The sequence below is a fragment of the Schistocerca americana genome, chromosome 2 (assembly GCF_021461395.2).
Source record: "Schistocerca americana isolate TAMUIC-IGC-003095 chromosome 2, iqSchAmer2.1, whole genome shotgun sequence".
Taxonomy (NCBI): Eukaryota; Metazoa; Arthropoda; class Insecta; order Orthoptera; family Acrididae; genus Schistocerca; species Schistocerca americana.
The window spans coordinates 525,938,145-525,956,192 of record NC_060120.1 but is presented as its reverse complement, the minus strand read 5'-3'; the positions used below and the strand labels follow the sequence as shown (position 1 = coordinate 525,956,192).

General features: G+C 42.3%; 1 protein-coding gene across 1 annotated transcript in view; it reads right to left on the bottom strand.

Moving 5' to 3' along the window:
• Positions 1–16,014, bottom strand: part of LOC124594148 — a 114,611-nt gene extending 98,597 nt beyond the window's left edge. The window contains exons 1-2 of the mRNA XM_047132504.1: positions 15,898–16,014; positions 7,575–7,741 (exon numbers count right to left, since the gene is read on the bottom strand). Of these exons, the coding sequence (XP_046988460.1) occupies positions 7,575–7,741; positions 15,898–16,014 (284 nt within the window). The remainder of the gene's footprint in view (positions 1–7,574; positions 7,742–15,897) is intronic.
• Positions 16,015–18,048: the final 2,034 nt, after the last annotated feature.

Genomic DNA, 18,048 nt, shown 5'->3' with positions numbered 1-18,048 from the left:
TTAGCAGTACATATTCAATGTCAATCATTCTACCTTACGACATAGAAGATAGCCGATGCATTCTTGCGGTCGCTTGGTCTCACGGATGGTCAAAATGGCTCTGAGCACTATGGGACTTGACTTCTGAGGTCATCAGTCCCCTAGAACTTAGAACTACTTAAACCTAACTAACCTAAGGACGTCACAAACATCCATGCCCGAGGCAGGAATCGAACCTGCTACCGTAGCGGTCGCGCGGCTCCAGACTGTAGCGGCTACTCGGCTACTCTGGCCGGCACGGATGGTCATTTCGTCCAATCACGCTGTAGGTTCCCCTAATTTTAGTTACGCCGGCTGCCCTTACAAACGTGGGCACACTAGTACACTCCTCATTTAATGCCTTATAATGAGTGATTCTTGTACATGTTCACTGTATTCTCACTTCTTACAAGCTCCAATACTTATACACTACTGGCCGTTAAAATTGCTACACCACGAAGATGACGTCCTACAGAAGCGAAATTTAACCGACAGGAAGAAGATGCTGTGATATACAAATGATTAGCTTTTCAGAGCATTCACACAAGGTTGGTGCACCTAGAACGTGCTGACATGAGGAAAGTTTCCAGCCGATTTCTCATACACAAACAGCAGTTGACCGGCGTTGCCTGGTGAAACGTTGTTGTGATGCCTCATGTAAGGAGGAGAAATGCGTACCATCACGTTTCCGACTTTGATAAAGGTCGGATTGTATCCTATCGCGATTGCGGTTTATCGTATAGCGACATTGGTGCTCGCGTTGGTCGAGATCCTATGACTGTTGCAGAATATGGAATCGGTGGGTTCAGGATGGTAATACGGAACGCCGTGCTGGAACCCAACGGCCTCGTATCACTAGCAGTCTAGATGACAGGCATCTTATCCCCATGCCTGTAGCAGATCGTGCAGCCTGATTCAACAGATGGGGACGTTTGCAAGACAACAACCAACTGCACGAACAGTTCGACGACGTTTGCAGCAGCATGGACTATCAGCTCGGAGACCATGGCTGCGGCTACCCTTGAAGGTGCATCACAGACAGGAGCGCCTGCGATGGTGTACTCAAAGACGAACCTGGGTGCACGAATGGCAAAACGTCATTTTTTCGGATGAATCCAGGTTTTGTTTACAGCATCATGATGGTCGCATCCGTGTTTGGCGACACTACGATGAACGCACGTTGGAAGCGTGTATTCGTTTCGCCATACTGGCGTATCACCCGGCGTGATGGTATGGGGTGCCATTGGTTACACGTCTCGGTCACCTCTTGTTCGCATTGACGGCACTTTGAGCAGTGGACGTTACATTTCAGATGTGTTACGACCCGTGGCTCTACCCTTCATTCGATCCCTGCGAAACCCTGCATTTCAGCAGGATAATGCACGACCGGATGTTACAGGTCCTGTACGGGCCGTTCTGGATACAGAAAATGTTCGACTGCTGCCCTGGCCAGCACATTCTCCAGATATCTCACCAATTGAAAACGTCTAGTCAAAGTTGCCCGAGCAACTGGCTCGTGTCAAATGGTTCAAATTTCTCTGGGCACTATGGGACTTAACTACTGAGGTCATCAGTCCCCTAGAACTTAGAACTACTTAAAGCTAAAAAACCGAACGACATCACATACATCCATGCCCGAGGCAGGATTCCAACCTGCGACCGTAGCGGTCACGCGGTTCCAAACTGACGCGTTTCGAACCGCACGGCCACTTCGGCCGGCGGCTCGTCTCAATACGCAAGTCACTACTCTGTTTCACTCAATGTCCATGCGTATCAAGGCCGTTATTACGGCCAGAGGTGGTTGTTGTGGGTAGTGATTTCTCAGGATCTGTGTACCCAAATTGCGTGAAAATGTAATCACATAGCAGTTCCAGTATAATATATTTGTCCAAAGAATACCCGTTTATCATCTGCATTTCTTCCTGGTGTAGAAATTTTAATGGCCAGTAGTGTAATATGGACCAAATGGCCATTACCACTTAGTTATAATTATCTAAGTTGAATATGGTGATGCAAGGATGTTTTTAGTCATAATCATTCCAAGTCCGAGATCTGGCCCAAAATTAGGAGAAAATTCTTAACCTTTTTTTAAAAAAAGTTGAAATGACGTCGTACGTCTCTTCACGCATATACACATAACTTCGTATAAAATTTTGGTAACACCTGATAGCACTAATCACTGTGAGCTCTGTCGGTCAATAATAATAAGTGCGATGAAAGAAACGTTGCACGTCCTTTCACGCATCTTTATTAAGCCCGTAACATTTTGGATCTTCCGCGTCAACAGCTATTAGAACATAAAGGTGGTTTGTCAGATCCACACTATATGCGTTCACAGACCTCACTTGATTAAGCTCCATGGTTCAGTACCTCAAGTACCTGATTTTAAGAAACTAGTTTAGCTTTAGGTTAATTTTACACTATTTTGGTACAAACCCGATAGCACTATTCAAAATGGCCTCTGTCAGTCATTAGATATTAAGGGCGATGAAGGCGACGTTGTACGTCCTTTCACGGAATTACATTAGGCCTGTCATACTAATTTGACCCTTTTCTGGTCAACAGCTCTTAGAATTTAATATGGTAACTTTACGTGTATATCCAAGCGTAGTCATCAAATACTATCACCGACCCCAAGTAATTGAAAAATGGGTTATTCATGCCCTATATTTTTAGCCTGTTTCTAGCTAATGGTATTTTGTCTGTCTTGCGTGCATGCGTTTTGACCATCCGTGGAATTTGCTATTCCACATATATAGTTTCAGCCTATCCAAGTTCTATAGTTCTATAAAATCGTCCTCCAGCTAGGACATTATACATACACACGCGTTAACTTCCTGCGCCTTTGACCGGGTCATCAGATCGCTTTCATAACACATTTTGTGCCAATCACATGGAAGAAGACAATTTCTCAATATGCGCATGCGCACTGCTTTCTGACTTTCTCACAGCCTAGCTGCCGGGCCACCTCAGTTTACCTGAGAGCCCGCGGCCCACCGAACATTGGCTGGGGTGAGGAACCACGCTTCTGACGTTTGAGCCAAGTACAGCTATTGACATGGTACACACGTACCGTTTATTTTACTTTTAATGCGAGTCTTTTGCCCTTTTGAGTGTTCTGTATTAATGTTGGAACATGCCTCTTTAGGCAGTTTGTAGTTCTAGGGTGTTCCAAAGAAGGCGTCGTTATTCGTGCCGAAACCTAGGTCAACATCCAGGTTTCAATTTTCAATCGATGCGGATTCTTTCTAGTCATTAAATTATTCACAATTGCTGACGAGCTGCAATGTTAAAAGTTCCAAGTATAGTTTACTGGTGTTGAAGAAGTGATACAGTTGTGATCACAGACAGAGCAGGTTACAGATCTTAAACAGGTATACACATCCATGTGTAGACGGTAAATAGACATGTTGATCAGCTCCTGTCCCACTTCAGAGTGAGCACTGATTAGTATGTGAGTATGAAGCGATAGTACGAATTTTATAATGGCAATGGCACTGCTATGCACGATGAATTGTCGGGGGTCAACGACTTGGTTCCAAGCCATCACACCATACCTTCTTCACAGGTGATTTATCAGGAGCTGGTTACGATCTGGATACAAATTGTTCAAATGGCTCTGAGCACTATGGGACTTAACTACTGAGGTCATCAGTCCCCTAGAACTTAGAACTACTTAAACCTAACTAACCTAAGGACATCACACACATCCATGCCCGAGGCAGGATTCGAACCTGCGACCGTTGCGGTCACGCGGTTCCAAACTGAGGCGCTCAGAACCGCACGGCCACACCGGCCGGCGATCTGGATACTATGCGACTGGGATTCGCAATTCTCAACTAAAAGGTGTTGGGTTTTTCTCTTATTGTGGAGAATCAGGTATGTAAGTAATTGTAACATTATTTCTTCTTGTTCCTCATCTTTTTCCTCTCCTTCTTGTACAGACAATTTTACGCTTACATGCAATACTTGTGATACGTTCTTTTGTTCTAGATGAGCTTGATTGGGACATAGCTGCATATTGCAGATGTTAAAGCCGGGATCGAGCATAACATAGAAGTATACATTCAGTAAATGATATGTTGATGGTGACCTATGGCAAGTGAGTAAGAACTCGAATACGTACATAAAACCAAATAAAGTTTGCAGTGTATCCATGTCTGTCTTAGCAAGTCGCCTGGCCACAAGTGCCATTTCTACATGATTTCCGTCCCCTGGCCAAATGCAGCTTTGGAAGAGGAAAAGTACTGAAAAGTACCTTAGTGTTTCCTGACCAACTTTTCGAAAACATATAGTATCTACACCCGCCTCCCACCAACGCATTGTACAGGAAACCTTTCAGTCCATGTACTAAACATACTGAGTCTGATTTTAAAGTACATTCACCTTTGCAGATATGGAGGAGGCGGAAAATAGGAATGAAGCTACATTCATTCACTATATCACGCATTCATATTTATGTACACGTGGTTTGGGGAGAATGGGGATATTGCTGATACCTTTTGAATTAGTGGAATGAACACAATGCCACTCCTCCTTCCTTGAAGTCTGCAATTCACAAAACTGAGTGACATAAGACAAAAGCAAGACAAACAAGTTAAATATCATGAAAGACATTTAATTGATTTCTTTCACCGCCCAAGGTGATTGTCTGCAAGAATGTCATTTTGCGTAATTGGGCAGATAATGGATACCTATTGCATGGCACTGTAGTTGCTGAGTCATTTGAGGTCTTCACCCTGAAGCCATTAGAGGCTTTGCACTATGAATTCCATTTAGAGGAAGCTCTAATAGGAGTCCTGTATTTGGATGCTGATGTAGATGCATATGATCCAATATGTGGAGGACCTCCAATAACCCTATTTCAATGGAGGTAGCAAATAAAAACGCCGCTATTGTCGTCTAAATCAATGACTATAGCGTTGCATGGTGACATCTGGCTTGCGAGGAAAATAATAGTAGAAATGTAGAACGTATGGATCATCACCATGTGGGAGACATTCGTGGGTATTGTGAACAAGGTAGTGTTGAATTCCCAGTAAGGTTTCCAGACATCAGTAAATTTGAGATGCACGGTCTCAATCTATACGTGTATATAGCGTGGAAGAATGCTAGTCCGATCATGGTCTGGCTACATGCAAAGTCAGTGAACCCCTTTACTTTCCAGACTCGCTGTTCAGATTCAGTAACATGCAGATTTGTTGCTAGTATCGCAGGTAGAGTAACAACACTACTCTTGGATCAACGCATTCTACAGCAAACATTCAGGCACTGTCATATCAAATGCAGAGTATGGAGCCATGATGAGTGTATGACAGGAGTTCAGCACATCTATTTTAGTAGAATATACAAAGCTCAATGTTCACATGGATGTACACTTATTAGCAGACATTTTCGAATGACTCCATTGTGTATATCTGGAAACAGACTCTCTTGATCCTTTCTTGTACCACATGACATAAGGATTTTCATGGGTTGTCATGCGGAAAACGATGAGTTAATATTGAAGATTATGATGTTTTTCGAATATGAGATTCACAGGTAGCTTGTCCAGTGTGCTCATAGGCACACACATAAAATAAGCTGTTAATGTGCAATCAGTGCAGTTATGTAACGTCCCCTTAGAAAAATTATACAAGACTATGCTTAAACTGGCACACAATATTTTTAGCGCAACGGAATCTGACTTTCAATAATCCCTACAAAAGAATGGCCCTGACTAACATTAACCTATACCTTTCACAAATCACTTACCTCACATAAATCTCCGTTACTCAAGCTACTGCAATACAGCGAGCGCCACTACCGCCAGCTAAACAAAAAGATTCAAACTACTGAAGGCACTAACTACTGATAGACATAGTTAGCAAATGAAAGATTTTGATAGGGAACAAACAATTTATTTACCTTAATAGTGTTCAAAAGTCATATATATATCAGTTCATGATATCCAGTCTTACAAATTTACTGTCTCTGTCCTGATCATCCGCTCTTAAAACTCCGCCATCGCCATCTCACTCCCCACATCCTCCACTGCTGGCGGCTCACCTCCAACTGCCCAACGCTACACGCTGTTAACAGCCAACTGCCCAACACTACAATTGCGAATATTGCAACAATGCCGACCAGCCTCACACTGCACACAGCACAGTCAGTGATTTTCATATAGAGCGCTACAAGTCGTTACCAATATAAAAACCTAAACAGCCTACTTACATAGTGTAAGCTACAGTACGCACTTAGAAGTGAAGGAACTATATGGGGATCCCATGCCACAATCTCGACATATTGTAGTGTTCCAATGACTTCCTGATAAGGAAAGTGTTGGACTGGGTAAGTCTTCAAATGTGCAAGCACATTCTGAAGTGGGATATATTTTAGAGGTAGTTTGCGTGACAAGCACAACAATATACCGTTTATCCAGAGCGCTAAGTCCTACAAAATGGTAGCCAACCCAAGCTTTTAACAATGCTGGAGGGAAAACCTAGGTACATACTACATTTATCTCCTGTAATGTTTCTAGTAGTGCTTGAAACTGGATAGTGTCCTGTAGAAATGGCTATGACTTCAGCAGTGTTCGCTGAATCCTTTTATGCAGTTATGAGTATATTAGACCTATCTAAACTCTGCATGGACCACCTCTGCCATAAATTCACAGAAATTCATTTCACAGATTGATGGTGATATTATACAGATACATAGGCCTTCATCTATTGGAGAAAGGATTGCGATACATATAATGTAACATGGTTCCAGAAACATTTGGCAATTTTAGACTTGCAGTTGTTTATCCTCCTGGCCTGAAGCCTACTAACAAGGTTACCAGCCCGGTGAACCATGAGCTAAATGGGTTGCCTGTTATAGAGTTTTACATCTTCACATAAAAATTTAAACATACAGCACACTATTCACTTGAATGATAGAGTGTATGGAAGTGTGCATGTGTGTTGTATATATGGTGAAAATTTGTGTGTGTATGTGGAGCGGTGTTATCCATTTATCATAGTGTATAAATGTGTATGAAAGTGTACATATGTGTATACCTGTGGGTGCTTGTAACAGGGAAAATACACATGATTGGATACTTCGTACATAAATTATTTTCTTTGGAGTTACATCGTCTTCGACATTGTATTTATGGGTGTATAAGCATGTAAGATGGAGGGTACACAGTGTGTGTTGCATATACTGTCTGCATACTATATTACGATTCATTGCTGCTGGCCATACCAAAGCAAAACTGTATGTAGATTAATGTCATATCCCACAGAGGAACAATGTATCTTCCATAATAACTGTGATTAATTTACGTAACCTGTAAACTGTATTTCAAAAATGTGTAAGTCCATCAGCTGTTTGTGCTTTGTAAGCTCTGCTACGACTGTTGTAGGCTGCTGGAAGAAATACATATAAGTGCATTAACTATAAAAACCACATTAACATATGGGAGTTATTTTGTGTATATATCATGTTGAAATATTTTTGTAATTATTGTATATTTAATTTTTATACCTTGTTCCTTCTGTGTTTGGATTAGTCCAGTTAAATCAACAAACATGGATTTCCGCATCATATATATGATGGTAGTATCTCTAGGTCTGCCATTCTGAATTGCCACCTTGGATACTGGTATCATAGAGGCCATGTTAGTATCTCCAGATCCACCATCTTCGATCACTATCTTGAATTCTGACATCGCAGAGGCTTCCATCTTTGACCACCCCTTGAATTGTCATGCCATACAGACTGCCTTAAACTTCACGCCAACAGAGCAATGTTTCATCTTAAATTTTCCGCCCGTTTACATTAATGAGAACTGCCCTACTTACACAGTGAAGTTGTAGGAGTGGAGAGAAACTGCCTATTTGGTATTTCTCACCAATATTTGAATTAGCTGCCATTTTATACATAAGGCTGTTGACCTATGTCAGAATGTGTGGAGATGGGAGAGAGCAGATATCTGGCAATGCCACATGGTGTCATGTGTAAGGGAGTTATCTGCAACAATTCAGGCTGTGTCAGAACATACTCTGTTACTAAACGTATGTATATTTCATATTCAATTTAAATGTGCAGGCAGTAGTCATATTACTGAAAAAGAGAGGCATATGTCTCTGCTCTCGTTTGAGCCCCATCCATTTCACCATCAATCACTCTCCCCCTCTTCCCTCTGCCTACATGCACTGAAACAAATTCACTGCAGCAAAATCATTTAACTTATATTTGTAAGTCAATGCACTAGTTAAGTTACTTTGATGTTTCAATAAGCTATTACAAAAGAAATTAGCATCCACTGTGTTAATATCTACGCTTGTAAATTTGTATCCCATCACTTATCTGTTAGACAGTACACAAACTATACCATAAGGATAATTGCCAGAAATTCCCATAAAAGGTTTTTCTTATTTATTTTTGTTTAAATTTTTTCACAAAATTTTGTACAATATTTATTTCCATAATATGTTTAAATTAAGCTCTTTTCCTATATTTGTTGTCGTTAGTTATAATTAATTTACATTCAGTGCACATCAAAAGTGCTGAATCTATACACCCTACGATTATCCTCTTGTAACATTTACATGCACTCTGTCTTCAGGCCACGAGTGGCCTACTGGGACCATCCAAGGGGTGTTGCTCTCCCAGTCGTTATGATGGTATTCTTGACCGTAACCGCTTCTATTCGGCCGAGTAGCTCCTCAATTGGCATCACAAGGCTGAGTGCACCCCGAAAAATGGCAACAGCGCATGGCGGCCTGGATGGTCACCCATCCAAGTGCTGACCACGCCAGACAGCGCTTAACTTCGGCGATCTCACGGGAACCGGTGTATCCATGGCGGCAAGGCCGTTACCGAACATTGACATAACCTTCGTAAATTCTTGGGCAAGCACGGTCTCTGGGATTAAAAAGTCTTGATAAATGATCTTTTTATGAAAATATTCATGTCTCCAAAATATATCTCCAAAGTTCAGAAAAGTGTTGAATCTTGCTATTTGATGTAAAATTAACTACCTCAAAACCAGTCCGCAGTGTTAACAAAGTGCAAGATTTTCGAAGTGTGTAAGACAAGAGAGTAGTTTGCCTTTTTCTGTTGACTATTATATGAAATTACATTTATTAATCCTTTTACTGACATCAAAGTTTGCTGTATGTCACCATTGTCCCAAGGAACACATGTTACCTTAAACACCTCTCAAAGTCGCATGTACAGTAAAATCTATGTGTAACTTTAAATGTGAACCACCATTTGATGTTGGTACCAAACTGGTAACAGCACTATTTGTTGTTAAACAATGAGATTTTGAACAACGAGTGGTTTCTGCTTTTACTCTATTTTATGAATTACCTTGTACTCTTCATTTCTGTGTATTTTCTGCAATGTGCATCCACTTGCACCTCTATCTTGTGATCTAGAATTAGACTCCTTCTACAGCTCTTATGCACTTACACAGTTTTCTCTACTACTGGGTTAATATTCCTTGATGCCTGAGAATGTGTCCTGCAAGTCTAAACCTTCTTTGGCCACATGTAGAGGAGGCCAGGGCACATGTATGTCCATATCCTTTCGGTATTTTTAAATTATTTAATTAGATTTATCACGTTTAAAATTGTTCATTCCTATAAAATTGCTGTTGAAGTACAACATGAAAGTCAATATTATATTTTTAAGAGAACAAAGTAATTTTGCGTTGACAGTAATTAGTGCATAAACGTGCCGCAAGTGTGGAACAAGCTAACAACCCCTGTGCAGGCACAGTTGCACTTATATTAGAACACACTACCAAAATTTCCAAAATATAGTTTATGGGCAATAAACAAAATTACGGGCTAACTTATATGAATTAACGTGGTAAATACAAACATTTTGTAGTAGTACTATAGCTTTCTTTGGGGGAATTCTACCTGTTACCATATTATGGCCTACACAGAGGTTTTAATAATAACTAAAAGCCTATTAATCATCACTGTTGAAGCTTCAATTTATGCAAAAAAACAAAGTGTTACCTGTGCAAAAATCGTCGTGAACCCACCTTTTACATCTAAGGCACTGGACCCATTATAGATTTGGTTCTGGTTGGTTGTATCGTTTCAAGCAGTAAATACAAAGGCAGTTTCCGTCCTCTTCATCAGGCTGCTTAAGGTTATAAGGAGAAGGATTAGTTTGTGAGAGGAGATTGAGAGGAAGGAGGAGATACGAAATGATAGACGATGTAAAGGGAAATGGAAATTACGCAGACGTGAAGAGGGTGGTAGAAGTCAGGAGAGTATGGAGAGGTACCGGTTTCACGTGAGAACTTGCCTTTGGGCAGAACACTAATAATGACATGAGAAATACACCTAACGAAAACGTCCATATCTGCCCTTACTGTTATAGATTAATTCCGTCTCCTAGAGGTTAATTAGGCTCAAATGTTTTTATTAGCAATTTTGCCTTTTACTCGTCTGTGCGTTTATCATTTTCGATTTAGTTTCCAACTGTTTTTGTCTTCAACTTTTCATGACTGGGGTATCTGTCACGATGGCAATGCTAAATAGTGCCTAAACATGCCCAAGACAACTGTGAAGTGTGTCCCATCGCTATGTTTGAATGATTTTAGAATCTACATTAGTAACTTTCTGGCTTTCAAATTATACAAATGTGGTTTGTAAAGTAGAATATGTTCTTAGAAACGAACATGTATGTATCTGTTCTGAATTGTGACAGCTATGCTCATAGGAGCTTCGATATTTGAGTAACAAAATTCATTCACGTTGCACAAAAATGCAAACATATTCTTTGAGCTCAGACGTTCACTCTACTAGTGCCTTGAAGTTTGTGACAGTCCTCAGTAGATACCACTACTAATGTTCCATTGTTGGTAGCGCTCTAGCAAGAACGATTCCTGAGAAATGTGCTCTGCGTAAACGTGCCCCGAGCGTCAACATTCCCCGATCTCCCCTATAATAAATCACCTTTCTCTCCAGTTCTATTAATTACCTCTTCGTTACTTCCTCCTTCTACACACCTAATCTTCAGCACTCTTCTGTAACACCACACAGCTCCTTTTGTTATTACTGTATATGATCCTCTTTCGCTTCTATGTAAGGCTACGCTGCAGACAAATATCCACTGAAACGACTTCCTAACACTTACATTTATATTCCATGCAAAAAACTCATTTCCGACAATGCCTTACATGTTTCCGACAGCCTGCAAATTACGTCCTATGTCCTTCGGCCGATGTCAGTTGTTTTGCTGCCCAGATAGTAAAAGTCATCCACTGTCCTTAGCGTCCCATTTCCTAAACAGACATCGTAATTCAATTCGGCCACACTCTATTACAATTTTATGTACATAGAACGAAGCGGCGAGCGAAAATTTGTACTAACGCCAGGAATCGAACCCGAGTCTTCTGCTTACTAGGCAAGTGCGTTAGCCACCGAGCCACCTTGGCGCAGCGGTTCATACATCTACACGGATTATCCCGGCATACCTCTGTCCTCGACCCGGGTTCTCAGTGCCACCCCAGTTCTGGAGTAGCACCTGAGCATCGAACGTAATTGAAGGATGTAGGTACTCATACTAATGAAATTAAACATTTTCAGAGACTTAAGTGGTCTCATACAGATATGATTTTATTTACATATATGTCATATCTGCATGAGAACAGTAAAGTCTCTGAAACTGTGTCGTTTCATTTTCATTGTTCTTCTTTCACTGTTTATATTCATCCTTGGGACCACTTTTCAAGACACTATCTATTCTGTTTAACTCAGGAGCTTTCAAATTCTATGACGTCTCTCCCAAAGTTATAGTGACGTCTGGAGTTCTTTCAGTTCTTCTTAATTTTCCCTATAATAGAAATTCCTAATTTGCCCAGGTGTGAGTTACAGCTTCCTCTGTGTACAGACTGAAAGGCAATGGGAATAGGCAGCACCCCTGTCTCATTCCCTTCTCGAATGCTGACTCTCTTTCATGTATGTCGAGTCTTACAACCACGTTCTGGTTTCTCTTCTGCCCATGGCATCGAATTTGTGGTTCCGGACAAAATACGCTCCATTGCGGAACGCTGTCGCCTGCTCACTCAAGACGGCAGCCACTGGAGTGCCTCGCATAAGTTAGGGAGGCTAGATGGGCGCAGCCCGGCCGGCCGCAGCCCGTAGCTTTGGCGGTGTTAGTGCCAACCAAGGCAAGGTGCTTCAGCGCGGCTTACCGATAGCGCTCGGGGTCTTATCTCTATCACCCTGGCTGAATTTCTAATGCCTACACAGCACCACTCGCGCTACGACGGCTGGTACGATCTACCAGCAGCACGGCTTCAGGCTTGTCCTCGCAGCTGCGATACCAGGCGCTGTAACTGCTCCTTCAGACCTCAGGTGGCAGCAGCCGAACTGCTCCACTCAAGAGGAAGTCGTCGTGTGGCTGGATGAGGGTAGATATCTTTTTTAGAAACCGTCACTGTAGAGCTTTGGTATAGCTTCAGGACTCCAGAGAACGTGTAACATGTGACGCCACCTCTGAAAGTATTTTCACTCTGCGGCGGTATAAACGGTGATTGGAAACTTCCTGGCAGATTGAAACTGTACGCCAATAGGGATCTTTGCATTTCTCGCTCAAGTACTCTACCGACTGAGCTATCGAAGCACGTCTCACGACCAATATTTACAGTGAGACAGAGCTACTGGCAGAAGTAAAGATGTGACGATGGGGCGTGAGCAGCGCTAGGATAAGTCAATCGGTAAAGTAATCCCCATGAAAAGTAAAGAATCGACGTTCGAATCCACGTGTAGCACAAAGTTTTCATCTACCAGGAAAGTTAAATAGAAAGGTGCCGTAGCCAATGTAAGGGTGAAGTTTAATCAGTGTTCCGCCTCCCACTGCCTTCTATCTTTGCACACAATGTAAGACGTGTATATTTATATTGTCTATTGTCAAGCCACAATTTATAAAAGATGTTTGTATTTTATTAATAGGATTAAGTAGGAATAATTAATATTTGTCATGTTGGAAATAATTGTGATAGCAGGGAATGTCTGCATAAAAGTATTGTTGGCAAGAAAGCCGCAAATTGGTATAATTTTAAAAATGGCAGGAGAAACCGCGTGTGGATACATTTTAAGAAAAGAGCGGGAAAGACCGCGCATTGATACGTTTTGTAATGGTAGCAGGGATTGTCTGCACCAGAAAGCATTGTTGGCAGGAGAGACTGCACTTTAGCGTTCGTAGGAAGTCAGCAGTAAGCGAGATGTGAAGCGAGTTGGTAGCAGATCTGAAGCGAGAGGTTGAGAGGAGTAGTGTGCCTGCCAGCCACCAGCTATGATTTACAAGATATTATAAACGGATGTACAGAGACATCAACTATTATCATAAGAGGAACTAGTATTATTGAATTATTTTCTTTGCGAAACTCAAGACTACTGAAAGTACGTTTGCGTGATGCTAGTTGTAAGATTATTGTAAAATGTAAGTCCCATTTGAACGTTTGTAAAATCATTTCATTACCAACACTAAATATTTGAAGCGTTTTCAGAATGTAATTAATTTTTGCCAGCAATGTTGCATTACTGATTATAATCCATCCAAAAAACCATCAACGTAAACCTTTACAAAAATTTTATTGTTGTCAAGAAAAAGTGTAACTATGAATTACGTAACTTCAGTCAAATTAATTAAAGAATAATGTCAGCTTTGGTAATAAATACAGCCACTTCTTATGACAGCCCACCAGCATTTAATAGAGTATAGTAAATCAGAGTAAGTATATTCATGTCACAGTTCGATGAAGCAGTCAGATGGCGATCCAGTAACAGTAAAAAAGGAAATTATGAGTTCAGCGTTATTGCAGATAACGACTGAGGGCCACGACGACGACACATTCTATGTTTCGTTGAAATAATCAGAAAATCACTTTTAATAAGCAGCAATTAAATTTGTATGTGAAGACTGAGAAAGAGAATAAATTTCAAAGAGAAGATTTCATTTGTTATTATTAAGCAAGAGATAGATATCCTAAGGAAAGGTTTCATAGGTTATTGTAGAAGAGAAGCTTCCGTAAAAAAATAGAGATAAAGAGGAGTTGGGAAGGTTTCAACAATGATATTTGCAGTCTACCTTCGGCAGATGAGTGCCAAGTACGTCTTGTTTCCTCCTGGACACAGAGCCGCGAGAGCTCGTAGTTCCTTTACATAGCCTCAACTGCTACTCGACTTCATTGACATTGCGTCGCTATGGCTCCTTCTTACTGACAAGACACCATCAATATCAGCTTCCATTCCTACCACGTATAATAATAATTCAGAAATCAAACGATTTAGCCGCGAAAACGTTCAAATAGAATCACAGAAATCGTCCGTATCCTTGGAGGCGGCTCAATCAAGATTTTAGTTTCACGGTCCTACGCGAATATGTCTCCCCGCCACTCATGCCAGAACGACAGATGACAGTACACCGTGCGGAGGTCCAGATCGTGGCATATATGAGCCGACACCTCGAAGGCACGATTGTCCGAGCGCGAAACATCACTGAATAGCAATGACCAGCCAGGTACCACGTCATTCGAGAATGTAAACTACGATTGAAAGAGCTTTATAAAGGCCATCACTACTGCGGACGACTGTCGCCTCACCAAGCAAAGTGGTACTGGTGCAGATTTCTTCAACTATTACACAAGACTTTATTTAGCTCAGTTTTCCGACCCGACGACGGTGACCGGAGTCTCACAATTAGTTTACGATACTGTTCCACAATAGCTACAAACTGAATTATAGTTTGAAGTAACTAAGTAAAAACTATCGACGCCTTAAATAAAGACTCCTGGCCCTAACGGACTCCCTGTATAAACTGGCTCCAAAGCTGACGCCCATATTTCGGGAGCTAATGTCCCCCACCGTGCCGCCTTCCGCAGCCTTGGTCGAAGGAATGATTATTCCTGTCCATAAAAGATGGGGCTCTAGTATGATTACCGCTCGCTGACACTCTTCAGCAGCGACATATTTACCAGAGTGGTAGCGACCCGTATACGTTCGACCTTGCCTCAAGTTACCTCACCAGATCAGGGGAATCAGTGACATACACGCAGCACTTTGCCGATATCGTGACATAGTAGCCTTAGCGGAGGCACGTCGCATACCGGGAGCGCTGGCATCACCTGATTTTAGCGAAGATTCTTCCTGTGAATTTCGCAGCTGCTTTCCCCACTATTTGTTTTAAGGTCACTCTGGATAGTTACTCCTAGATATTTTACGGTATATACTGTTACCTGCGGTTTTCCATCTGCAGTGTAGCTGTACAGTAGTTGATTTCATTGTCTATGTATGTTCAGCGTGTTACGTTTGCTTACGTTCAGGGTCAACTGTCATAGCCTGCAGCTTCCATCAATTCTCTGGAGGTCAATGTGCAAATCGTTACAATCTTATGGCATTGCTACTTTGTTATTGACCACCGTATCATATGCAAACAGCCTAAAAGGGCATCCGATGCATTCTACTATACAATAATATATATTGTAAACAGACGGTATTATCACACTGGCTTTGGTTACTCTAGAAATTACTTTACATCTGTCGATGTTGTTCTGCGATGTATTGAACTCTACCAGCGAGGAAGTCTTGAATCCAGCCGCAAATCTGCTCGTATTTGTTTCACTATACGGCAATGCGGGACGATGTTAAATGCCTTGCTGAAGTCAAATAACATGTCATCGACCTGAGCTCCATTGTCTACGGTACTGTGGATCTCATGGAGGAACGCAGTGAGCTGAGTTCCGCATGATTTTTACGCAGGAGATTTTCATACTCCAGAAACATCCATCCTCGTCTCGGCAGCCTACCCCACGACACCTTCCCTACCCTCAATTTTTTCATTTGCCTATCCTTAATTGCCAAATTATCCCACACTCACCGTTGCTCCTATAACATCTACCTCTTGCCATGCCAATGTCGCTACACCAGCCGCCACAACACCATACACCAGCACCTGCAATGACTCCAGCCCATTGAAGGACCTTCCCAGCGCCATATTTTACCCTTTCCAATTCCTCTACCCTCTAGTATCCCAGAAGCGCCACATCACAGACACCAGAGGAAGCACTTCCACCAATTAACCTCAAACGAACCCAGACCCCGCTGAACACCAAATCACTCACCTTCGAAACCAAGAAGTGTGTCCTCCACACTCCTATCAACCAAATCATCTCCCTCAAAAACTTGGTTTTTATCAAACCAGCTACTCCAAAATTCCAAAGTGACTTTCTACTCAGATTCCTTCGGTTCCCACTCCACTCTCACCCCATTGACAACAAACCCCCATCCAGACAACTGCATCCTCCCCACTGTCCCACCACCCACGCTGCTATGAACATGGAGCTTGACCCTGAGATAACAGCAGACGAGTTAGTCACAGAGCTGAGTTCCTATCCTTCCGTATGAATCCATACAAATCCACACCATCCAAAATATGTTCTGTGTCTCCAGTCCCAGCTTCCTCGTCTAAGTATTCACAGCCAATGCTACAGACCCCAGAAATACCTCCAACACCTCCGTACTACTGATTGTAAGAAACCTCACACTGGCCCCCATTATGAGCAATCCCACTTCTTCAAGTAGATCACTTCTCCTGCATCTACAACACCTGCAATGACATTCACTCTACTTAATCTGCCTAGTTCAAGGATAATCCCCCATCTGCCAAATCTGAATCACTGAATTAACTGCGGCTGTCCATTCTATTTACCAACCCAGTCATCCTGGCACCTCCCTTCATCCACCCCCCACTGATAAGCACGTCATCTGTTTCCTTACCATCATTGCCCAAAATATCCAGCTCTGCCGATGACCACAAACCCTTCAGCATATCTCCTTTGTTGCCTACTCAGTATTCCTCCTCAACACCCAATCGCATACTCCCCAAACCATGTCCACTTTTTCTTGACACCCTCTTATTATTCTATCCACCCGTTTTCGCTACATAGTCTCTTACAATAGAGCAACAGAAACTAAAGCATCCTATATCGCAACATCCGCTTGCTACCCATTAATAATCTCTTTTTACACATACCCTGTCCAAATCCAACACCATTATCTTCATCCTCAATGAAACAACCTTCCAACCACACCACACCATGTGAACCCCTCCCTATATCCTCAACCTCACTGACAAAACCCCTCCATGGAGAAGCAATTGGTAATCACAGGAGTATCACCATTCAGCCACAGCCCTCACTGAATAATCCCACTGAGCACCTTACCTTTAACGTCTTCCCCACAACTCTGTTACCTATACTGCCATCTTCATCCTTTGGTAATAATCCCATCCCCTCTGATTTCCTCGCCCACATTGACTACACTTTTCCGCCTACACTATTGCTACCGACCTCAAAATCTATACTACAGTATATCCCCTGCAGAACTCTGGTGGTGGCCTCAGTTTACTTGATCCCTCCAAGTTGATACTATCCCTACCCCAAAACACTCATGCACAGAAAGCAAAACCACCCCATATGTGATCCTAACATCTCCCAACCCTCTTGGGCGCCTCATTGCAGAGATCCTTAATCCAACTGGAATTCACCACCTACATGCCCTCCTCATCGTAGCGTACACACATCCCTGTCTTTATGTGCGCCTAAGTTGTCCATTACTACTTCTGTGCCAACAGGAATACCTGCTGAGACTCCATTGATAGACTGCAGGCCATCCATAACATTCCAGCAATCTGATGATAGTGCCCATGAGATAGCCTTCCTCCAAAGGATATTGTTATCTTCCTACTAAAACCATATATCCTCATCGCAGCACTCTCCCCCCCCCCCCCCTTCCTCAAGCTCTACTTCTCTATCTCCGCGCTTATACCACTCCTTCCCATGGACTCATGACCAGGATACACTCACATGTCACCAGAAAATACAGCAACAAATTAGAAATTTACTCAGTGCTAAAAATCGCTGCGACTGGCCCCTGACGTGAGCTAATGCTACACTTACAGTTAACTCCTTCAAGTACTGGGAAGCATTCCACAGTCCTACTGGCACCCATGCCATCCCTAACTACCTGT